Source organism: Nelusetta ayraudi, unplaced genomic scaffold (genome assembly GCF_046127955.1).
Source record: "Nelusetta ayraudi isolate G7.1 ecotype Tasmania unplaced genomic scaffold, CSIRO-AGI_Nayr_v1 ptg000007l, whole genome shotgun sequence".
In the NCBI taxonomy this organism is placed as follows: domain Eukaryota; kingdom Metazoa; phylum Chordata; class Actinopteri; order Tetraodontiformes; family Monacanthidae; genus Nelusetta; species Nelusetta ayraudi.
The window spans coordinates 3,207,636-3,231,624 of record NW_027466057.1 but is presented as its reverse complement, the minus strand read 5'-3'; the positions used below and the strand labels follow the sequence as shown (position 1 = coordinate 3,231,624).

General features: G+C 47.7%; 2 protein-coding genes across 7 annotated transcripts in view; one reads left to right on the top strand and one right to left on the bottom strand.

Annotated features, from left to right (window-relative positions):
• The window catches only part of rps6ka1 (ribosomal protein S6 kinase a, polypeptide 1), a 377,179-nt gene that overhangs the window by 49,120 nt on the left and 304,070 nt on the right, over positions 1-23,989 (top strand). The window lies entirely within an intron of this gene.
• Positions 1,554-22,862, bottom strand: asap3 (ArfGAP with SH3 domain, ankyrin repeat and PH domain 3). 4 transcript variants are annotated; one of them, XM_076017887.1, is made up of 26 exons: positions 22,510-22,861; positions 19,010-19,082; positions 16,244-16,389; positions 14,749-14,823; positions 13,623-13,672; positions 13,088-13,211; positions 11,938-12,023; positions 11,545-11,620; positions 10,441-10,527; positions 10,146-10,255; positions 9,027-9,096; positions 8,822-8,909; positions 8,480-8,528; positions 7,583-7,749; positions 7,331-7,464; positions 7,105-7,196; positions 6,827-7,007; positions 5,566-5,651; positions 5,353-5,468; positions 5,198-5,265; positions 4,452-4,559; positions 4,067-4,286; positions 3,571-3,856; positions 3,262-3,475; positions 3,049-3,180; positions 1,554-2,908 (listed from the first exon to the last, which is right to left on the bottom strand). In XM_076017887.1, the coding sequence occupies exons 1-26, from the start codon at positions 22,633-22,635 to the stop codon at positions 2,834-2,836; spliced, it is 3,039 nt and encodes a 1,012-aa protein (XP_075874002.1). In that variant the 5' UTR covers positions 22,636-22,861; the 3' UTR covers positions 1,554-2,833. The 4 variants fall into 4 exon arrangements, with proteins under 4 accessions (XP_075874002.1, XP_075874003.1, XP_075874004.1 ...); XM_076017888.1 differs by having other exon boundaries at positions 3,053-3,180; XM_076017889.1 differs by lacking the exon at positions 22,510-22,861 and adding an exon at positions 19,249-19,389.

Below are 23,989 nucleotides of genomic sequence, written 5' to 3'. Positions count from 1 at the left end.
CATTGAGCTTTGATATACTGACATAAAAAAAAAAATACTAATAAGGAGTAGAGGCCACTATTTCCTTCTGACAGTGAACCTTATAACAGCAGATTAATGTAGGATTTTCTCTGAATTTCACAGATTATTATGGTTATATTGCACAAAGTGTACATTAGATTGAATTAAATGTTATGTAAACAAGCAAAAAGGATAAGGCCAATAGTCAGGATACATATACAGTTAAAATAACATCTATATTTTAAGTGCCAATGGGAAGTGTTTGAGCTGCTCAAGCGGTAGAACTGCACAGGCTGCGGCTATCAGTATTCTGGCTACAACAGGGGCGTCCGCTTATGTAAGTGACAGGTTGGGATTTCATCACTGTGATTCAGGGCTGAGTGGTATCCGGACAGAGACTGGAAGGACAGAGACCCGCCGGGAAACGTGCCAAGGGACAGAGAAACGGATGGAGAGATTTAGCTTCCAGGCTGGACGGTGACAGGAAAGGACAAATGTGGCCTAACTGTTTGGTTTTAAGATAATCTCTTTTATCTTGTCACGTTCACTTTTTTTTTTTTTTTTTTTTTTTTTTCTAAGACAAGTCAAGATAGCATCATGTTTCACGTATCGTGTTTTTCTGTCATTAATAGTTTAGACTTTTTATTTAAACCTAAAATATTTTTTTTTATCTTTATTTCCATGTTCTCAGTCATTACTCCAAATTAAGTCATACTTTATTTTGGGATGGGTACTACCTATTTCATTTGTAGTAGCATGCTATTCATCATTAATATCCGGTACCACTAGGAAATAGGAGGTGTATTTCAGTGGGACACTACTCACCTGCAATCACCTAATGGGTTGTCGTGATGCACTTCGGTGTGTAAGTCAACTCCTTCCATTGCCAGTCGCGACAAACGTGGAAACATGTCTTTTTCCCCACCGTAGTGCTTTTTCTTTGTTCATCGTTATCTGGGAACGAATCAAAGGGTGGCGCCGCAGCAGCTAAGCTAGGCTAGCGGCTGCTTCCTGTACGTCTTCTTCATCTACCGGGTCGGCCTTCGTCACAAGGGCGCCGATTGGTTAATCAATGCTAATGCCAGGTGAAGACGAGACACTTCAGGCCGATACATTTTGGACTTGTAATCCGACGATCTTTGTACGGTTTATGTTCAGTCATCAAAACATGAATGAAGATTGTGCAGTGTAAGTGTATGATTCTGTTTTATTCCACACTCAAAAAACAAAACAAAACAAAACAAAAAAATATATATATATAAAGAAGACATCACATAGCATTCACTATAAAAAACTAAAAGCCACTTTATTTAAAAACAAAAGAAACACGTTGAAGTATGTTACAATTGAAATAGTTTACTACTTTTTACAGTTCCCACCCACCGTCCTCCTCTGCTCTGGTTCTTCGAGAACACACCACACTCCTGTTTTGTTTGCACTGACAGCAAATATTCCACACCGACTTGTTTAAAGAGCACCTGGTTCACACCCACCTTTGTCCATCTCCAAGTGTTTTTGTAAGATGTGATCTTGAGTAGGTGTGCCAGCCTGTTGACTCACAGCGAAGCGCGGTACAAATGTGACGCCACATGAACAGAAACAGCGAAACTGTGGTGATAGTCAATTAAAATGTATTGGGAAAAAATGGTATAAACTTTATTATAACTGCGCACATTATGACACCTCTGTACAACAATTTATGTGTAATACTGGTGAAATATGTTCAAGATGTTTCTAATTTAAAGTGTGAAGCCGTTAAATGCCTCCAGCTCTCCTCTCAGTCGTAAAGGGAGCTGAATGCCGGAAGCATATCCATGTGAAAAGCAAGTGCAAGTGTGCTTGTGTATAACTAGTGATGCAAATGCGTCCAGAGTTAATGTGCGCTCACTGAACAAATTACTGTCGTGAGATGCTGCTTGCAACAGGCGCTCCTTAAGTGCCATTTCCAGGTAGACAAGAGGGTTCTTGGGGGGGGGGGGGGGGTTTTGGCTGTTGTTTTTCCAGGTCCTCCAGAGACAGCGGTCTGGAGCCGGAGGAAACTGAATCCTCGGCTCTCCCCAGTCAGTCCATAAGCTGTGCCCAGAGCCGAAGCAGCTGAGCTAATGTTTCACATCTCAGGTACTTTGCTGGAGACGGACAGACTGGCAGAGCACAGACTGCACAGGTTACAGGCCAAGTGTCGGTTGTGCTGTGATTTGTAAAGGCCAGGCACTGTCGATTCGGTACGAAAAAGAAGTGGAATCTATATACAGCAATGTGGCTACATATTTACAACTCTGGCAGCTCCTTGGAAAGTTACTTTTCCGAGAGTTTAAAGTGCCTCAAAGGGATTAGCCCTGCAGGTAAGCTTTACCTCTAGGTTCAGACCCTAGATCAATACAACAACTCAAATAACACACTGAGTCATAAACTGGACTAATGGAATATTGACTTCAAATGAACGATATAATATGCATATAAAATGTGCACATTTTACTTGGCCTGTGTTTAATACAAGTGGAAAAAAAAGATAATAAGACGTGGCAAGGCTGTGCTTGGTTCCAAAGTTTGTGAAAAAGCCTCCAGTTCCCTTGATGGTTCCAAGAATTACGTTTTAGAATTAATACGTTTAGGTGTAAATGTCAAAAGATTGCCTCTTATATCCCGAGACATCCTTTAGTGGATCTATTTTCAGGCTGATCGAAGTCCAACATGCAAGGGAGAAAATTGTTTCACCGTCTGTTTCCTGGGAATACAATGAGTGATGCAATAACACATTTTCCAGTGAGTGTCCCATGCCAGCTCAGTTCCTCCAATATGTTCCAAGTCAGTACTATTCCATTCCTCTTTCCTGTCAGTCTGTCAGTCTGTTCACGTAGTTAACAGGGAATGTACCACTCCTGCTCAGGTCCCCCTCTATGTGGCCGACCTGTGTGAATTAAACAAAACCAAAAATTTCACGTTGCTGCAAACACATCCTGAAATGTTTTGCCTTTGACATTCCTTATAGCTGAGAGACGAGAGAGGCAAAGGTAGGAAAAAAAATTGGGGTAATGCAATTCCACTTACCCACCAGTGGGGGTCACTAGAGGCTGTGACCACGATGATCTCATCCTTGAAGAAGGCGAGCTGCTCTGAAGCGACCGCTCTGCAGTCCACCAAAGCCTTGACCCGCTTCTGATGTGGCCTGCTGACAGACACCTGGAGGAGACGCGGTCGGCTGGTTATTCACATTGTTTTCTGGTTCTTGAACCGCCTGGGCTTGTTTGTTTCGCGAGTTACCATGGCGTTCCTGCGGGGTCGAGGCACACAGATGAGGGTGGGTGAAGGTGAGGGCGACGGTGTTGGGGGCGGGGCTTGGTTGAGGCCTGCGTTGCTCCCCGCTAGGCTGCAGTACAGCTCCTCCTGGCTGCTTGCGGTGCTGGGAGGGGAGCTGCTCTTCCCCTGGCCGCCTCCTCCGCTGCTGGTCCGACGGTACGATGTGGTCTTCTCCGAACTGCATTGTTGAGAGATCAGCAGAGCCTTTAGTGAGGATAAAACAGTTGTGATGATAGGGATTGATGTTACTCGCAGCGAAGCAGCAGCTGGTACCTGACGGGGCCGATGTGGTTCTGAGTGGATGCTGACGAAACGTTGCTTTGAGAACCAGAACTAGCAGATGGTTGGCCGTCCTGCTTCTGCCCCCTGAACAGACTTCCCTGGCCATGTGGAGACCTGGGCGGTTTTCCTACTTGGCCCTGGTTTTCTGTGCTAGACGAGGCCGAGCCGTGCTTGGCCTGAGTCTGCGGGCTCGGGGAGTGAGAGGACGAGCTGGAGCCACGGTGAGAATTCGAACCACCATCCTGGCTCGTGACTGAAATCTGGGGGTCCGATCGACCTGGGGATTGGAAAAGGATGAAGTCAAACTTGGAACAAGCTAGTTATTTATCTTGTCCTATTAAAAACAGACAAACCTTTTTTATTATTTAATCTGGGTTGTACTAAAGTCATAGACCGAGATAGTCTAATGCACCTGCCATAAGACGCACAAATAGCACAAACTGATGAGCAATGAGATGATTGAGGAGCGTCAGTCTCAAAAGTTCACCTCTCTGCATACATTTCGCTGGAAGTGGAGGTGGTGCCGAGGCTCCAGCGGGGGCGCTGTTGGCAGGGGGATTTTTGTACAGGAAGTCGAGGTTCTCGTAGGTTTGGCAGGGCCTGCTGCCTGTGGTGCTGTTGCCATAGCCCGACATACTCCAGCGGGCAAAGGAGGATCCGCCGCTTCCGTTGGAGGACGGAGAGCGATTTTTGGGCAACGGGCTCACCTAAGACAAAGTAGAAGTTAGATGGGACGTTTTGCCTTTGAGCTTTAGAAATCTGTATCTTTGTTTTGCATCCCTATGGTATCAAACCTCAAGACTTCTTCTTTTTTCTTTTTTCTTTTTTTTTTGTTGCAAAAATAGACCGAGGCGGTGAAGAGAACGACTCACCCTCTCATCCAGGTCGTCCTCGCTGTCGTAGAACTCTTGAGACTGCGTCTCCCACGTGAACTCCACGTGGATCTGCGAGTTGAACTTGCCGCTCTGGGCCAGCTCCAACTGAAACGCACATACAGTCACAAACAGTCAGGAAACACTCACTGATTTCAGGTGACTCATTTCTGCTGATTGCTACTTATTTCTGTCTAGCTTTCAGTGTACTACTAGGACGCTGCTATGATAGTAGTCCGACAGTTTATGGATCCGGCAACGACGCAACACGGCTGCACAACTTGGCATCACAAAGTGGGACTCTTCACCTGCATGAATAGGAAGGCTGAATTAAAGCTATCTACAGTCTCCAGACATCAACGCAACACGAGTGTTGGAAATGGAGAGAGATTTAGAACCGCTTCCCATGCACTACACAACAACTCCAGCAGAACCCGACTGCGAGCTGTAAAACAGGATATTGCACAAGGCGGGACTGACTCAGCAGGGCAGACGGCCGGTAAGAAAATAGACCGTTGTAAATCACTGTAAGTGATACACACTGGGACCTGATGAGGATAAGATTCCTGGGCTTGTGAGTGACTTGAGGTCAGCGAGCGCCCCTGAGCTGGGAGGTTTTTTTAGAGGTATTATTACTGGCTGATGAGGTTATCATGTTCTGCACTTTCTGCTGGAAATTGAACTGTTTTACAGTCGCTTCCGCGGTAAATCGCCAACGATGAAGACGGGGCCGAAGCGGAGCTCACCAGCTCGATGCACTGCGTGTACTGGAGCCTCTTGGCAGCATCGAGGGCCGTCTCTCCTGCAGAGTTCACTGTTGGCAGAGCGAGAGAAGACGTGGTCATCGCGTGTGTAAATTCTGATGTGGAGGAGAAAAAAAAGAGAGAATCTGAAAGGGTACCCGTGTGTAGCACTGCTTTTGCTTTGAGCAGCAACTTAAGAGACTCGGGCTTGTGGTGCAGGACGCTGTAGTGAAGAGCTGTGTTTCCCTCCGCTGTTCTCCTCTCCAAACAGTTGCTGTGAAGTGAGCACAAAGCACGCTGAGCTTTGGGGCTGATCCGGTGCGCTAAGCCCCTGTTCAGGCAGATGAGACACAAACTCCTTCTTGTCTGACCTGTTCTGGCAGAGGAAATCCACGAGTGCCAGGGAGCTTTTCTCCTCCAGACGCACGGCGAGATGAAGAGCCGTCTCTTTGATCCCCTGGAACCAGGAAGAAGACGGGACAAATTAGACGGTGGAATCTCTACAACGCAGCGTTTACTCTGTCAGTCAGACGCCACAAATGGTTGTGCTCGGCGTCCAAACGTCTTGAATGAAAACCGGGGGGGGGGTTGTTGGCGCACCAAAGAAACCCCCCCCCAAACATTTGTGTTTTTGTGCTGTCAAGCCAAATGTGGATTTATGGCGAAGGCTGAAACCAGGAGAAAGCAGAGTGGTTGTGTAATTCAATGAGCTCGTCTCGATTGTACTCGGGAGACGCGAGCTCTGACCCTAAAGCTGGAATAATAAACCAAGACCATCCAACGCAAACAAACACACAGGCACACACACACAGAGCGTGAAGCTAGTCGCACTGGACACGCGGCTCACGCAGAACAGGAAGTGTAAGCCGGGACTGCAGAGTGCGATTAAAGACGAGACGAAGAGGAGTTGAGGGGAGACGGCAGAGGCGTGGGGGGAGGTAAGAAGAGAGGGTGAGGACGGAGGAAAAGGAAGTGAGGACCTTTAACTATCCCACCACTATCCCACAATTAACACATAGTTCACATACTCTTACCATTCCCACACCTCCAAGCAAATTAGTAACTTTGAAATCCTGCACAAACTTTTTTTTTTTTTTTTTTTTTAAAGGCCCAGTGTGTCGGATTTAGTAACATCTAATGGTAAAAAAAAAAAAAAAAGAACATGAGCAACAATGTTAACCCCCTGTCCTGTTGTCCGACTTGATCTCACGTCTCTCTAATCCCAGCTATGAGGCCATCGTGAACTCACTGAACAGATTCACATCCTGACCTCGCCAAATACGTGATGGTGTAATTGGGCTGCCTCCTTACAAGTGAACCTAACTAATTATGTAAATGTATATTGTAATAAAATATAAATAATTACAGGCAATAAAACTTATTTTAGTGACTTTAAACACCAACTTGAAGACTTTAAATTTCGCAGCCTAATTCTCCATCTTTTTGCACTATACAGTTGCTGCTGTAATTCTGCAAATTTCCACACTGTGGGATTAATAAAGGCCTCTAGACGCCAGCCACCTCATCTCCCCAATGTTCATATTTAATGATGCTTCTACTCGATGGGCCTCGGTGTTTTTGGCCAGGGTTGGTGGTCTCAGAAAGCAGACATTAGTCGGACGTTGCGCTCACCTGTCCCTCGGGCAGCGTGAGCGGTTTGGACAGGTCCACTCCCTCGGCGTAGAGCTGCAGGAGCGAGTTGAGGTCCCGACTCTTCACGGCGTCGTGCAGCCGGCAGGGATCCGCTTCCTCTTTGTGTACGACGTACCGCCGCTCTGCATACTTTGCCACGATGTACTCCTTCCTGGCATTCCTGGGTTGTTTTAAGAAGAAGGCTTGGATGAGAAGAGTGTCATCCGTGGGGGGAAGAAAACACATGCTATCATTTTGCGCGCTTTGAATACACCCACATGTCACTTTGGGGCAGCGGCTTGACTGAGTCGTTTGGAAGGCCGGCCTCCATGATGTCATTGAATCTGGTGTTGCCGATGCTGACAGCCAACTGGTGGGACACACAAAGATTTGACACTGAGGCGTCAGAATGAGCAGCAGATGTTTGTAAAAAAAAACATTGAGGGTTCTTGTGTCTGCGCTGTGTCATTTGACCATATTTTTAGTCCACTTTCTCAGAATTACCAGGAGCTCGGAGGTGCTGAGAAGATCCAGGGTGAGGGACTGGATCCTGGAGTAGTGGACGCCCAGCTCCCTGTGGATACCAGAGCACTCGATGCAGGTGAGGATGCCTAAATTTGTCGACAGCCACGTTGGATCTGAGGTGCACAGGAGAGAGAAAGACAAAGAAAAGAAAAACGTTGTGTTTTTTTTTGGTGGGAAATATCATTTCTTATTAGTGTTATTTCTCTCATCTCCTGGTTGGTAACTCCTGACCTGGGGCTCCACAGTCAGCGCAGGCCTCGTTGCCCGGCATGTGCCGAAGTTCAGCTATGATGGCCTTAGAGAGCTCTTGAAGCCCGCTGTCCTGGAGGTGGAGCTGGTCCCCTCCCAGCGCCGTGTTCAGGGCCTCCTCTTTGCTGTTTTGCAGCACTGACACCCAGCTGCAAGCGCAGGCACAAAACAGAAAAACATCACTGAGAAAGGTGGGGGCCGTCCAGCGTCACATTATGTAACCGCCTGCTTCGAGCGGCAGGCAGCCGCAGAACTGGTTACGTCCGAGAGATAAACAGATTTAAGCTGTTCCTCCCCGAGATCAAACGCGATCGCACATGTGATTTGCACATGCTGCCGCTTTTGTTGTCCAACGACGAGCCGTTCCGACTCTCACTGGTCCTCTGCCACCCAGACTGATGGATGGTCTTTCATTTTCTGAGGTTCTTGAGGAGTTTTTTTTTTTCTTCAACGCGGCAAAACATTTCCATCCCTTCCCTGTCCCTAAGCTCGCAAAGCATCACATCAAAGAATGTGCTGGGAGGCCCACACACGAGGGGAGGGAAAGGGAACAGAAAGACCTTCCTCCACTCCCTCAATCCCCACATCACAAAACACAGTTCCCTCGCTCCCTCCCAGCTCGCTTGAAAAGAGGTTCCGCCCAACAGCTGCGCCGGGAGACTCCTGGAGGACGCTTCTTCTCAACCTTTCTTCTTCTTCTTCTTCTTCTTCTTCTTCTTCTTCTTTGCACCGTCAGTCTCCCTAACACAACCGCTTCCCTCCCCCGTCCAGACCCCCGAACAAAAACTCTTGTGAATCACACGTGCCGACACGCGCTCTCCCATAATTGGAAAGCACACAATACAAGGAAGTGAAGGCCGCAGCCCTTCGGACACTTACATTGTGCATTCATGCTCGTCCTCTGCCTGGAAATGGTAAGTCCGATTCCCTGTGAAACAGGAGGGAAAGGCTTTAAAACGACACACTGGGGACATGGAGGAGGATGCCACGCATTTATGAAATGAATCGGCTCCTCTTTGTTGCGACGCAGCAGTCGAGATGAACTGATGAACTGTTTGGGATTCGTTCCAAGGAAAACATGCCCGATTTGCGTGTGCAGTTGCGGGGGAACGAGGAGGCAAGCCTTCACACAGCTGCGCCGCACATTGAGCGCTGTCAGTTGTAAATCATTATACGTGGAGAGTTAGAGTGTTAAGGGTCAATTATCAGGGCTGAACCTACGAGTGACCAGGTCAAAGATCTTTCTGTCCTCCGGGTTCGGTCGCACCTGACAGGTCAGGAGGTTCAGCTTGGCCGGCGGACGGTTGATCTACAGAGAGATGGCGAGAAGTAGGAGGAATAAATCAGGCAGGATGTCTTTTTTTCAAGAGCGACGTTGACGAGGGCGCGAACGCCTGGTGTCCAGTCGGGCTCGGCGCGTCCTCACCGTGCTGTGAGAAATAGTCAGGCAGCCAAACTTCACTCCGCACTTTCTCTTCTGCCACACCTTCCTGATTCTGCAGAATGAAAAGGAAAGAAAAAAAACATCAGTTGTTGATGTGGGAACGGGAAGGCTTCCGAGCACTGAATGGACGGATAACATTTAACTCCGGGTGATCAACATCTTCCTTCTGCCTGTCTTCCTTATCTTGCCCCGGTCAAGCTGAAGGGTTGAGAGGATCTCCTGTTTGACGTCAGCAGGCCGAGGAAGGCCGAGGCCGAGGCAAGCGGTTACTAAACCGCTACCAAACCACATCCTCTCCCTATTTATCGTAACATAATCCAGCCCTGGGTTATATTATACGGCCGTGTGTGTGTGTGTGTGTGTGTGTGTGTGAGTGTGTGTGTGTGTGTGTGTGTGTGTGTGTGTGTGTGTGCGGCTGCAAATCTGAGTGCATGACGCAAAGGTTGGACGCGCTCAGTTATACACAGCCTGCCAAAAAAAAGCTCCTCAGGAGGAGCCCAGGCTTGAATCCTCATCGCACAATAATGAGGACCAGGTGGGGCGTCAGGAGCCATGCCTTTCTTCACTCTTTCACCACTAGATGTCGTAGTCTTGCGCCGCGCGTTCACCAAAACAAGTCATCTCCCTGCGCAAGCACGTTGCGCTCTACATTTCGCAACATTAGTAGTTCTATTTACATGTAGCTGCTTTAAATCAATCTGCAAATCAAGGTAAATATTATGATATATGATATTCTGAGATCACTCTTGATTTGATTTATTTATTTATTCATTTATTTATTTATTTATTTCGAACCTGTGTGACTTTAATTTCAAACAGTTTAGTTTACTGCATTTTTTTTTAAGTCACACACAACTTTTGCACTCACATCGGCCCCCAAAAGTGGCTGGTGAGGGAACTTTTTGTGTAATCTCTTTTGAAAATGCAGTCTATATTTGCACATGTGCCTCTACATCATTGTTTCAACAAACTTCCAGCACTATGTGATTTTTATCCAGGATGTTGCTTTAAACACTTATTAAACTCGTAAAGCACAACATGATGATGAGAAAATGGTTTGGCAGATTATTTCTGGAAAGAGGAGTTGAAGGTCTTACACACCCGTCACTCTTCTTGAGCAGGAAGCCAGACTTCTCGGTCCCATACTGCTTGTTGCCCTGCGGCTGGTGGATGCTGTAGCCGTTGCCGGAGTTCTTTCTGTTCAGATACTCCTGGGGATGGAACACCATGAGGAATTTATCTTGGGCGCTTCTGAAAATGGTACGCTACATATCGTAAAAACTGCGTGGTGCCAAAATGGCTCAAATTTATTTATTCTTTTGTTTGCGCAATGATGCATTCAGGTTTGTGACTAAAGGCTTTTTAAACCAGAATGAAGTGTTCGGAATAATCCTACCTCTTTGCCTTCCACTTGCAGAAGCAATCTGAGAGAATCTCTCAGCTGCGTCAGCTTTTTGACCTCCTCATCCTGATCCATGCGCACCTACAACACACACACACACACACACACACACACCATAAAAATAATGAACTGCCGATATTCGTTGTCCATTGTCCACCTTTTCATTTCTCCCTAGGTATGATTAGGGTGTGGACTGACCGCTCTTTTGAGTGCTGCGTAACAGCCTGAATAACGCAAAACAGAGCTCACTGTTGTCCTAGCTCCAGGATGTTGTATTAAAAACAGCCGGGTGGGTCTTGAACGCAACACGAGCGTGATAATCTAAAGAATTCCTGCATCCTTTCCTGGGAACGGTATCACAGATACTCTGCGTGTTTCTTCCTCGCGGCTGAGCTCCGGCATGTCTGAGCGGATCGCCAATCTGTCCGTGCAGAACCAGAAAAACCTCTAACGCTCTGGCAGCGTAACCATTGACAGGCCCTTTCCAAGGGAGGCAGGCGGTTGAGCGAGCAAGAGCGGAAACCAGTCGGAGCGGTTGGGGAAATAAGTGCAATCGGGGAAAGTGAATTAGTTTCTCTTTCAAGCTGTTCTCATTGCAGAGGGACAGGACAGAAGGGAGTGGAGATAAAGACTGCGCTTTGAAAAACACCAATTAGCAGCTCAGCTCTGCACCCCCTTCTGTGACGGGTATACTTTGTCTGAAATCACAGCAAGGCTGCATCATGACGACACTGTTTGCAGACATAAGCTGGCTAAGATCGGCGCACTGTGTAATGTCATTTTGGGATGTGTGCCATTTAAAGGCCTGTTGTGATGACTGAGTATATGTCATTTATTGTGTTGTATTGTGTAGTTTTGATCATTTAAGTGTTATAGCGCCGGCTATAGTATCAATTTAAAAGCCCCAGCTAGGGACAAAGCTACAAAATTAGCAATAAGCGCTGGGTTCTTCTCATCTTGTACTGCGTCATCCCCCTTTAAATCATACTCTACTCTCGCTGCAGGTAGACAGACACCGTGTGTGTGTGTGTGTGTGTGTGTGTGTGTGTGTGTGTGTGTGTGTGTGTGTGTGTGTGTGTGTGTGTGTGTGTGTGTTACCGTGTGAACCGACGCAGCTAGCTTCTCGATGAAAGGCGCGAGATTCTCTGCCGCCTTCAGGCCGTCCTGGAAGAAACTAAAAGCAGAAGGAGAAACACGCTGAGTCACCACTGAGTCCAAACATCGTAGTTCACGTAAAACAAAACATCACATGCTCAAGCGCCGCTTGCCAACTCCGCTGGCCGCAGAGAGCCCGCTCTGTGATTAGACGGGTGAATGGTTAACAGCGGTAATAGCAGTGCGAGAATGAAAAATGAACCGAAGACGCTTGACTATTTAAGGCCTTCGAAGAAAATAGAAAGCGAAAAAAAAAAGAAAAGTCGATCTTTGAGGTGTTTTCCACCCCCCCCCCAAAAAAAAACAACTTCCGCAGGTGTCTTTGGTTGGACTGACCTGAGCTGTGCTTGGAAATACTTGATGAGGCTCTGCAGAAGATCAGGGCCCTGACGCACCTTCAGCTCCTGGATCTTCAAGAGATACTGAAAACACAAACACGCAGAAAGTTTACAGAATGTGCCAGGAAAAAAAGGGGGAAGTTCCCCCACTCAGGGGGGCGAGACGCAGCCACGAAAAGTTGCTTGCGATGGGGGAAAAAAAAAAAAAAAAACAGGCGTCAAACAAAGGCGCCGCGCCGACGTCGGCAATTAAAAGCTCAAAGCAGGTAAACATTTAACATCCTGCTGTTAGTCTGCGGCTCCTCGCTCTCCAGACGCTGCTTCATGTTGTTTATGGGTCGTGTGCAGCTTTTTTCAGCGAAAACTGGAAAAACTGGACACGGACATAAACAGCCATGGCTTTACTGTGAGCGGCACCCATCCTGCCCCACATTACACAGGGAAATGCTGGAAACACAGTCGCAACACAAAACCTTCTGAGGTTTTCTGCGTGGAAGGAGTGACAGCATTGTCTTCGCTCCATAAATCCTAATTCTGTGTGTGTGTGTGTGTGTGTGTGTGTATTTGTGTGTGTCGCTGAAGCGGGGACACGAGCCCAGTGAAGGGCGACTCTTGTTTTCTGTGTGTTTGTGTGTCTTGTGCATGCAGGGGGGGGGAGCAGACGGACAGACACAGAGAGGCGGACGGGTGGAGCAGCGGCGTTCAACAAGTGGAAATTCCATTTTCCCGGCCTCTCCTCTTTGTCTCGACAGCTGGTCCCAGTCAGCGTTTGGAACTTTTTCTTTTTTTTTTTTCCTTCTCAGGGTTTTTATTTTCTTTTTTTAACCAGCTTCGTGCGGCCCAACGCTGCGAGCAGCGTGTCCTGACTGTGCAGTCAACAAGATATCAGCTCTGTCAAGACTCTTTATCATTTTTCCCTTTATCACCCGTGTGACCCACTTCTGCATGACCCGGCCCAAGATTTGACTTCCAACAGCGTGTTTATCCTTGGCAAAGGATTCTCCGGGCGCCCGGAACGGCGCAGTTGACCGCGGATAAAAATACGGAATCTCCCAAAGGAAGACCACCCGTGCGGGCTGGACCGAGCCCACCTCGGGTATGTGAAAGGTGTCTGGCACTGGTATTTTGACTGGCACTAATCCCCCCACCTCGCACATTTGCAGCTGAAAGGTCCTCCTCTCCCTCTCCATGTCCTCCCCTCCGTCTGATCCCTCCGTCCTGATCAGACCCAGCTGTCGACTCTTCTCCTTTCGTTCCTTCTCCAGCTTCGCTCTGTCGCAGGGGGGGAGGGTGGGGGAGTGGGACAGAAAGTGAGACGAGCGTTGCGAACTGGACTTGAAAAAACTATTCATTTAACTTCCTTTTTAAGATCAAAGTGTGACAGAGGCAAGAACATCCCTCAAAAGGCAGCGAAGAAGAGGCCAACTTTTTAAGTGGTAATAAAGCACTTTAAAGACAGCAGGGTCCTATCACATGACTGCAAAGTGCAGCGCCTCTGTTTTATATTGACCCAAGAGAAATTGGCTTTTACACATCCCCCAGTAGAAGGCTGACATGGACTGTAAATGTGTGAGCGACTGGCCTTGGGCAACAACATCTGCCTCTTGTTTCTACTTCTATACTTTCACATCAGCACAAGGCGTTTAATTGGGGGGGGGGGGGGGGGGGTGCGTGCTTATTTACATTTTGATGTCGTAGTCCTTCCAGCTCTTCTCCATCTGCTTCTTGAGCTCCTGCAGGGAAGAAGAGAGGCGGAGAATGAGCGAGAGGTTGCAAGAGAACAGTTTTTGCCAACAGCCGCAGGTGTTTCCTGCAGGGATCGCTCCGACGGCGGCTCGTTCGCTAAGACGCGCGCCTACCGTCCCGGGAGCGCTTGGGTTATCCAAGCAGGCGCAACACCTGGGCGGCGGCCAGACGAGACGCGATGACTCACGATCTGCCAACCCGTCTGACTATCTCGCCCAGCAGGATTTGAGCGAGAGCGCTGCTCTTTCACCTCGCGACAGCGGTGAAGCAATTGTTGATCTGTCAGATCAGCTGTCTCGAAGACGGGGCAGTGACAGGAGCTTACGGCAGCATTAGTCTGCTGTGACGCACTGGTCTGTTGGCATGGGAAACTCGGGGCGACGCGCGCCGGGATGAGAGTGCGGGGTCAAAGCCCGGTCTTTTGCATTGTTCTGCATAAACAGTTCCATCTTATCTAGTATCCTGCCAGCCTCAGTTGAGCACGCAGCAAAGTTGCGGAATTATGAGAGGAAATGTGGCTGAAATGTGGTGCGGGACAGGAAACTGTGGAGTCAAAGCATCTTTGAAATTACAATGCTTTCTTAAAAAAAACATCTTCTAACTTTTTTTTTTGCTTGCTCCAATTTTCAGAAAGCACGTTTCTGGAAACCATCCCTTTGTGATGTCACAAAGGCCACTCGTACCGCTCTCAGGTTAGTGACAACACCCATGGCCAGGTGTTTGTACTGAGGCTGCTTCTAGTTTTTATCTCCAAAATGTGTAGAAGGTTCAACAGATTCTCGGTTTGAGCAGAAGGCAACAAGGAAAACTTTTTTCCTGGATTTCACAAACAGAGGGCTAAATATGCCATTTTTATGTAGAGCTATATGGGTTTTTTTGTATAACCAACCATGCAAACATGCTTGACTGGACTCTGAATAATCATTGATTGACCAGATTTTCTCTTTTTTTATATGAGAGTCGTTTCACTGGCCCAACACAGACAGTGAAAGAAAGTCTTTATAATCCAGCGTGCACATCAACACAGACGGCGAGGTCTTGCGAGGACAGACCCTGGACTCACCAGTCTGCCCTCCCGCAGTTCCGACTTCAGCACGTTCTCCAGCGGGAAGGCCATGATGTTGTTGAGGTTTTGCACCTGAAACGTACGAGAGTAGAAGGAGGTCAGACGGGTTCCCCGGTCAGCGAGCGGCGGCGGGCCTTATCTCCGAAGAGCAACACAAGCGCACGCCACCGTGCACGCACTCCTCTGCGCACACGACCTCGCGCACTCCTCTTTCCCTGCTGACTTTCGTTTCTGGGAATGAGCGCGGAGCGGGAAACAAAACATTATGACTCGACCACTCTCCAACCGGTGATTCACGCACAGGAAAACGCTTGAAATCTGACAGCTGCATTAGTATTTAGTTTGTTTTTTTTCTTGTAGCAGTCGGAGTGCGACAAATTAATTTCCCCCGAGCGTTTCTTTGTGTACAGTAGAGGGGAAGCTGAGGTCATTCTGAGGTTTGGATGGACCTGAGGTGAACTGATTTAATAGAGGGGGGGGTTGCAGGGTGAGGGAGTGGGGGGGGGGGGGGGGCGGGTGACTCACAATAACAGGCTGCGCTTTTAAATTAGTATCAGCCGCGTAATGAAAAGACATTATGCTCATGGCTCATGGCTCATATCTTGACCAGAAATCTCTGGCTTACGCCTGCTGAAATTTACAGGTCCGCGTGTTAATGTTTCACCGGCTTTCGGGAATAATGTTGGACTGGAACCAAGCTCCATCTGGCCGTCAGCGTAAATAATGGCCTCCAAACCTCCTCCCAACCCCTTTTGGCCCACTGCAGGCCAAGTTCTTGTACTGACACAGTGGCCTGGAGACCCTTTAGCTGCTTTGGTTAATGGCCAAGAAAAACCCCCCCAAAAAACTGTGATAAACATCAAATTGGTCAACATACGTGCTGACGAGCTGAGTCAGTGTACGCAGGGATTGAAGCGGGATGACAAATGCACACGCCACACGAACACAAAAGGCATCGAGGGATGTGCCGAGGTTATTTCTGCACTAGAATTCCCTCAACCGAGCCCGGTTCAGTCTTTCGGGACCGCTGCTCCTTCACGGCTCAGTCTCCCCTGTGAGGGCTTTGACTGACACATGGGAGGGACGATGTGCTTTGAGGCGCCTCACACACACACCCACACACACACACACACACACACACACACACACACACACACACACACACACACACACACACACACAGAGGTCTGGGATGAATTATCAACGGCAGCAGAGGAGTAGTGGGAGGGATCCAGACTGCCCGCTGCCCCGGATTTTTGGAGCTGAGCTGCGAGCGCGCAGCTGCAGCCGTGTATGCATTGCGGCCGCACACACACTAATTACTCGCACAAACTTGATAGCTTGTGGGCAGAGGTTTGAAGTTCTTTCCTTCGGCTTCTCCGTCTCAGCCTGGTCCTAATTCCACATTTCCATTCATGGTTTTCATTTTATTCTTTTTTTTTTTTTTTTTTAAAACATCCTTCTTTCCAACGTCTCCTGTTTTCTTCCTTACCAGGTTTTTGAAGAGAGCCGTGACCTCCCTGGTGAACACGGCCAGGTTCAGGAAGCCGGTGGAGACCTCGTTGTTGTCCTGCGTCAGGTGACTGTTCCCCAGGTTCTCCAGGAGCTCTATGTACTGCTCCTTATTGTCCACGTGGGCTAAAAAAAGGCACACACACAGTCGGCAAGTTAAATGTGCAGAAAATTTAAGCACGGCCTCAGAGAAGAGAAATTATTTTAACAAGGCCAGCATGTGGGATAAATTAGGACTGGTTTCCACCCGTCCCGCAGCCAGACGCCAGTGTTTTTTTTTCTGCTAGTCACAGGTCGCCTTCCATAGTGACACGACCTCAGCAGGCCCGAAACCCTTTGTCCACATTTATGCAGAACGGTGCCGACTGAAAACATTGCGTTTGGTTTACGTTACAAGATGTTACGCCACAGCTATTCCAAAACAGGCCTCCGAAGACGACAATCGAGTGTATACAAGTTACAGTTTCAGGACAGGGAGATAAACAAAGATGGAAACGATTAAACTAAACATCTCCTCAGCATATAGAAGCAGTTTGGCCGAGAAGAATCCTTCCATTGTGTGGAAAAAGAAAGAAAGTCAGTGACCTCAAATTTTAGAGAAGTTTGAAATGAATATGTCGTGCTGACTTCTTCGGTTCCGGCTCTCACTTCCAAACACATTGGAGGTGGTGAACTGACTGAACTCTATTTATGGGTCAGAAAGGAGACTGCTCTCCCAGGGATCCGAGCAAAGATCCCATAAAAAGCCTATGGACGCAGCAGGCAAAACTTCTGTTTATCACATTGAAGCAGAGCACTCAAATCAGTTTTGTTGCTGCTAGTTGCACATCTGGATGCCACAGGATTTGAATCATGTAAATGCCTCTTGGATCTGAATTAACTGTCGCCGTAGCGTCAACCCTGATCTCCTCATCAGCAGAAAGCCTCCGTTGATGACCTGTAGTAGCTTCTTCTTGCAGCCGCTTCTCACTTTGCCCTCGACCTCTCATCAACCTCTCACCTTTTTATGTGTAAAGGGAGCAGCCAGGTTATGGCAGGTCATGAAATGAGGACCAGTTGGAAACGCTGACTATTGGTGGCTGGAAAGGTGGATGAGCAGCATTTCACAATTGAAATCTGATGCCATCCAACAGCTGTCGCAAGATTTAAAAAACAAAACAAAACGCACCTTCTCACTACAAACCCGACACTGCCACACGTCTACATCTAAAGAGCAAACGGCTGAGTCACGGACCGAGTGCGAGGACGGTTTTACTGCTGACCTCGAACTTGGGAGACGGCAGCAGAACAGAAAGAACCCACCTCTCAATTCTCCCCTCTGCCAGGAAACACACTCGCAGACTCGCAAACAACTTGGCAGCAGTTTGGTACGGAGCAGGTTATGGGAATATGGAGGGAAAGACAACATGTGTGCTTTTGTATGTGCGACCCACGCAAAACAGACGGGCAGATTCAAGGGGTATGTGGAGGGGAGGGAGGGAAGGGGGTGAGTCAGACGTTCAATTAACATCAGGAATTTATTTAGGGGTTCAAAAACATTGAAATAGGAGAGAGGGGGGGGGGCGCATGTTACTGGAATCAACCCACGTGATTCCACTTAAAGTCGGACGAATACATGAAAAAGCGCAGAGAATCCCGGAGCTCACTGTGTTGCCTAATGCTGGGCAGCTTGGCTCTGTGACTCACTTCTTACCAAAAAAAAAACTGTCAAAGCCCCAAAATGGGAAGCAGGCTGGTGGGTCAGCAAACAGAAAAACAACCTTAGCTCAGTCGTACCTGCTTCTGCCCAGGCCTTTCTGAGGTGACTGCAGTGCTCACCAGTGTTGTTGGGATTACTCCATAAAAGTAATGCGACTACTGATTACTCCTTGTAAAGTAATCAAATTACTTCTTTAACTACATTGTAATCATTTGCTAATTACTTTAGTTAAAAGAAAGTAACAGTTGCTCAGTGCTTTGGAATGAACTTTATCAAAGTACAAATTTTGCAATTCCAAATACTGCCGTCTCGTTTCCTGCACATGACGTACCACGAACCACGATATTCTTTCATTTAGACGAAATGAACTCCAAATAATGTTTGTACTTCCAGCCATCAACGCAATCGCTGTTTTTTCTTTTGCCGCCGCCACGTTTGTTTTGGTGCATCGTCGCACGTCAGTGACGTTGCTTTTTGGTTGTTTTTCTAAATTTCCGACATTTTGTGGATAACACGACATTTTTAGCTTGCAAAAGAACGCTTTCCGGGATATTTTGGCTCGGCGACCCGGTCGGTTGCTGTGAGGTAGCTCGCTGGCGAAACTGCACATACCATTCGCCTCGACACACACACGCCACAAACCAAACTCGCTGCAACGGGATATAAACACAATCACCCCACATCCCACACAGCCTGTACCCATAACAAGGGGCCTCACTCATAAACACAAAGTGCCCACACGATTTTGATGAGGTCATCTCGGCAGTGAATTACGCCGAGGGACCCTGTGTGGAGCAACAAGGGAGGCTGCCGCTAACTTTAAAATTAAACACTGCTTTATACTTGAAGGCAAGACGGATGGAGTGTTATTGCCCCCAAACTTTGACACAATGAGCTTTTATTGTCTTTTGGACTTTCCCTATTTTCACAACCCCAAGTTGACCTCTGTGCTGCTTCAAGGTTAGTAAAATGGGTTTAATTTCACTTTGACACAACTCGCAGCAAACCCCACGATTCAAGTAAAGCCAAGCAAACGGGGACACTTACAGAGTCCGGAGGTGTGTATGTTTTTGATCATCTTCTTCATCCTCTGTAGAGCAGTGTGGTCCACCTCCAGGGACTGTGGGGGGGGAAAATGACAAAACAAGAGTTAAACACTGGAGGAATCACGCAATGCAAATTTGTTCGCAAAATTGAACTGACAGTGAAATGAAATGAAAAGTGAAAAGAAAGTCCAACATTTGCTGCTCTTTCAGAGCGCGAGCCAAAACCCTTCATTCTAATACCTCACTGACGCTTTTCCCAGGTTCGTGGCAACAGCAACAGCATTTTTTCTAATCATCTTCCATGTATGTGGAAGGTCCAATAAAGCATCAGTTTAAGCAGAAGCTGCAAATTCAAAGGGATGAATATGTGGTTGATTTTTTTTTTTTGGTTGATTTACACCACAAGGCAGCCCTAATTTCAAATTGTCACTCTTGCTCAAGCCAAGACACAAACTGCACACTAATGGTGTAAGTGCAGCATGTCTGCTTTGTCTAATTTTCTCACGCTGTCTGACTGCAACGGGTGAGTCAACACTAGTCAGCTAGACCGTCTGCTTTTTTACGCACAACACCATTTGTTATCATCGCAACGATATTTCATCCATTTTATTTAAAAAAAAGAAAGAAATAACTTCCTCGGTGAACAAAGACTGTGCACACCGTGTTACACACAAGTCTTTGAAACTAGTGTCAACAGCGTGGCACAGGCCGTCGTGCAGCTCCACCTCCGTGTCACCAGAAATACTTTTAACGAGCCGGTAATCTCAAGTTAACAGAGACTAATGCTAGATGGTTTTGTTTATACGTCTCGGTCTTCCCCGGTCCCCTCCCTGAGTGCTGGTTCATTTAATTGGAAGGCGGTGTTGTGCAATGGGAGGTGGAAAGTCCTCTGCTCACAGACCTGGAGATGGGAACCGCTCTAGTTCCCAACCTTCTTGGTAAAATGCTTCGGCAGACGGGGGAGTAAAGAGCAGAGCCAGGCAGGTGCAGGTCGAGGTAGCCGCAAGACTTTGCTTGATATAAAGAAAAGTCTGAGTACAGAAGTTGTGTGATGTCAAGCCGCCCTCATGCAGCAGAGAGTTTCAAATTTCATGACGAGCAGACACTTGATCTTTATTGACTCCAAAAACTAGGAGTGATGTCATCTTTTTACGTAACAACGTGGCATGTTTGGAGAATCTCTCATAAAAGTGCTTTATAAATATTATGGCTGAATCAAACGAAACCAGCGCGTTGCTTCCTCCATTTGTCTTTGCCTTTAATCACTGGCAATGAGTTTTGAGGTTTGTTTTGGGATAAATGAACACTTGTGTTTCTCCGCCGGTTGCCATGAAGCGCACACATGCCCACAAACTGTCAGGGCCATTAATCAAGCTGCTCCCAGCTGAGCAGACCGAACATAATAACCATGGATTTATCTTTTAAAGGCTCTGTCGCGTATCTACAACCGTGTGCGTTGTGAGTCAGTCGGTCAGTCCTCTGTCTGTCCACGTGCACATGTGCGCGATTGCAGAAAGGCCGTCCTTCCAGCAGCTATTCCAGCTCTGTATTTTCCAAGATGTCATGGCCATAGATTAGGACATTAGGCCAAGATAAATACATCAGGCAGCTGTCTGCGACTGTTCTTTTTTTTTTTTTTTTTTTTTTTTTCCAGCTCATCTGTCCTTCATTACCAGGACCTCTTTTTTTCGTAGTGTACGGACCGCCGTCGAAAGATCAAAAATATATTAATGAGTCACTTGTCTGGAATTGCAAGGCTTTGTACTTGTAAATAAACCGAAATGAGGAAGGTTTTTTTTTTTGTATGTGCTTATACAACCGATTCTGGAAATGTGCCCTGTGTGATGTCACAAAGAGCAGCCCTGACACTGTTTGAAACGCGTAAGGTAATAATTACCCCGAGCTGAAAGTGTGTTTTTGCGTTTAGATGCTGTAAACAGACACTTTACACTTTCGCTCCAGCCAGTGAAGGTGACGGTGTTAAGACAAGACACACAAACACTCCATTATGTTACAAGGAAGACGGACAAGGAAAAAAAAAAAAAAAAAATCCTACGCCCGACCTCTGGACAGATTATTTGTTTTATAGCAGAGCTTGTGGTACCTTCTCTGTTTCCTCCTTGAAGGTGGAGCTCTGGGGGAACTGGTTTCAAATAAACACTGACGCTCAGACAAACACACAGACGCTCGTCTGTCCACCTCAACGTGAGCTCAGATCATCGTGAAGCTTTGCCTCCAGCCTAACAGGAATAGTGGACAAGAGACCTTTACGTCCTGAAAGCGTTCTTTGGTTAAAATGTATTCCAGCTCTTACAGTGCCATAATTACAAGAACACACACACACACACACACACACACACACACACACACACACACACACACACACACACACACACACACACACAGGGTGACACATCAAACAGGCCTTGAGCAGAGCTCCAGTTCAAACAGACTGAATGCACAAACTGACCTTCGCAGACGTGCTTGCGAGTTTGAACAAACAAGAGTTGTTTTTATTTTAGTCAAAGAGCCACACTGTCCTGGGCCACGGGTGTTCTGTTTGGCCACGCGTCAGCCTGATTCCCTTGAGACAGGCCAAGTATGATACATTGCACAGCGTAACCACCACTTCCCCCCCCCCTTTTTTTTTTCTTGCTGAGCTGAACTTTTCCGCCTGCACCACGACACCAACTTCAGCCTTTGCTTCGAACACAGACCTGTGAATGCATCGGCTTTGATCACTGCTTTCAATTAGCGCAGCAATACAAAAACAAACAGATCAATGCAATCCTCAATTCTTTATTTCAACTTTTCCTCAACTCAAGAGGAGCATCCTCACATTATGAATGACCACCATGTACAGCCTCCTGCAATGTAAGGAAAACCTCAATTTCCATGTCCCACTAAAACCCTGTTTGAACTTCAACAATGTTTGGAAGGAGGCAACAACAAAGATGTAGTCGTTGACAGCTTGGGGGCTGTTGCACCAATAACCTGGAATAGTTTGCAGTGCCCTTCATGACATCATAGAGGGGTATTTTAGCTACCAGGCCGTTCACTAGTCATAACAATTACATAATATATTAACAGTACGAAAAAACTTAAAAGAAAAAATATATATATAACTTTTTAATTTTGCTAAATTATAAGCTAATGCATTGTTTCATTTACTGAACTGCATTTCACAACCTGTACTTCATTACTGTTACTTGAGTAAAGGAATTGAATCAGTACTTTCACTTTGACTAGAATATATCAATATTTTTACACAAGTATTAGTACTCACTTCAGTACTGAATGTGAATACTTCTGTCACCTCTGTTGACAACACAGTTGAAAACCTGCCTCGGAAATTAGTCAGGACGTCTGTCGTCTTACAGGTGAGGGTGACGCGCGGAGGTGCGTGCGTGCGTGTGTGCGTGTGTGTGTGTGTGTGTGTGTGTGTGTGTGTGTGTGTGTGTGTGTGTGTGTGTGTGTGTGACGATGGACAGCTGCTCTCACCTCCTCCACGGTCCAAACTGTGCTCCGACAGTCGCTCATCTTCGACTGGAAGCTCGACGTCCCGGGCGAAGACAAATCCTCGTTGGTCAGGACCACGAAGTCCGAGATACTGATTCGCTCGGGCATGTCTGCTGCGGTTCGGTGCGTGGCGAAGCGAGACGAGGCGATACGCAGTGGCGACGTCCGGCTATCGGCGAAGAGACAAGTGAGCCCGGGTCTGCCTCGCGCACCTTATTCCCATTGAAAGCAAGTCGCCGGGTGGTGGAAACATCCGCGGCTGGTGTCGAAGCGTCGTCCTCTGTGGACTCTTGTGAGTCTTCGAGGTGGCGGGAGGGGGCGGGGGGGGGGGAGTTTTGGCGTTGGAGTTTTGCCTCCGACTCCACCGCGCGCTCCTAGTTTCTCGTGTGCGTGTGGAGGTGCGGCAGCCCAGTGCGTCGCCCGCTATTGTCCGCCCAGCGTGCCGAGGGAGGGAGAGAGAGAGAGAGAGAGAGAGAGGAGGGAGGGACGAAGGGGGTGAGAGTGAAGGAGCAAACTCCATCATCACGTGGGAATGTTTGTGCTTCCCGGCGTTGAAGGAGCCGCGAGAGAGAGAGAGAGAGAGAGAGTGTCCTCTCTTCCCCGGCTTCCCATTGCAATGCAAAGACCAAGGAGAAGAACAAGCAACTGCTGAAGCAGTAGCCATGGATATGCCAAAGGGCCTCATTCACTGGCTGAAGTGAAGGAGAGCGATTTCAATGGATAATGAGTGGGGGGTGGTGGTGGGGGTCTTTTAAAGGACTCAAACAGGACTTGGGAGGGGGGGGCGGTGTGAGCTGGACGTAGCTTTGCGCAACAGTTCATCCTAGAGAAACTTCGAACTGCAGCATTAAAACATTGCAGAGTTGCACACAGCACTTGCTGCCGTTTTGCATCCCTCTTCAGCGAGGCTTTACTCGGACTGCCCTTCCTTTCATTCCGAGCATGGAGTGGAACCTCCCTCTGGTTGTTCATAAGAAGACCCTCACTGCTCAACTCTGAAACCTCAGGCATCCCGTGAAGTTTTCTGGTGCATTTTGCAGTCTTGTCTTTGTACAGCCAATCAGCATTCCGTGTGATGTGAAGGAATTTGGCAGATCTTTGCATGCCACGTTACCTCATTGCTCTTCTATTTTCTGTCCTTTGCCCTCTGAAGCCGAGGGAAGATGATATCTGCTTAGAGGTGGAATCATCTGACAAAGTGAAGAAACAGGGGGTGGAACTACATCAGAGACGTGGCAGAACTACTTGAGTTGCACACAGGACATAACTCCTGCATGCCTGGCATTGTCACGCCTGTCAACTCGACAAGAAAGAAAGGAGGCGTATCGCTGAACCCGGCCTCGGGCCGACCCGCTATCTGGCAAACTGTGAAGTGCGGATGGGTGATTTTGAGGGTCTGCGTCGCATTTGCTGGCTTTCTTTGGCTCAACGACAAACCCACACGTCGTCCCACATTTGTTCC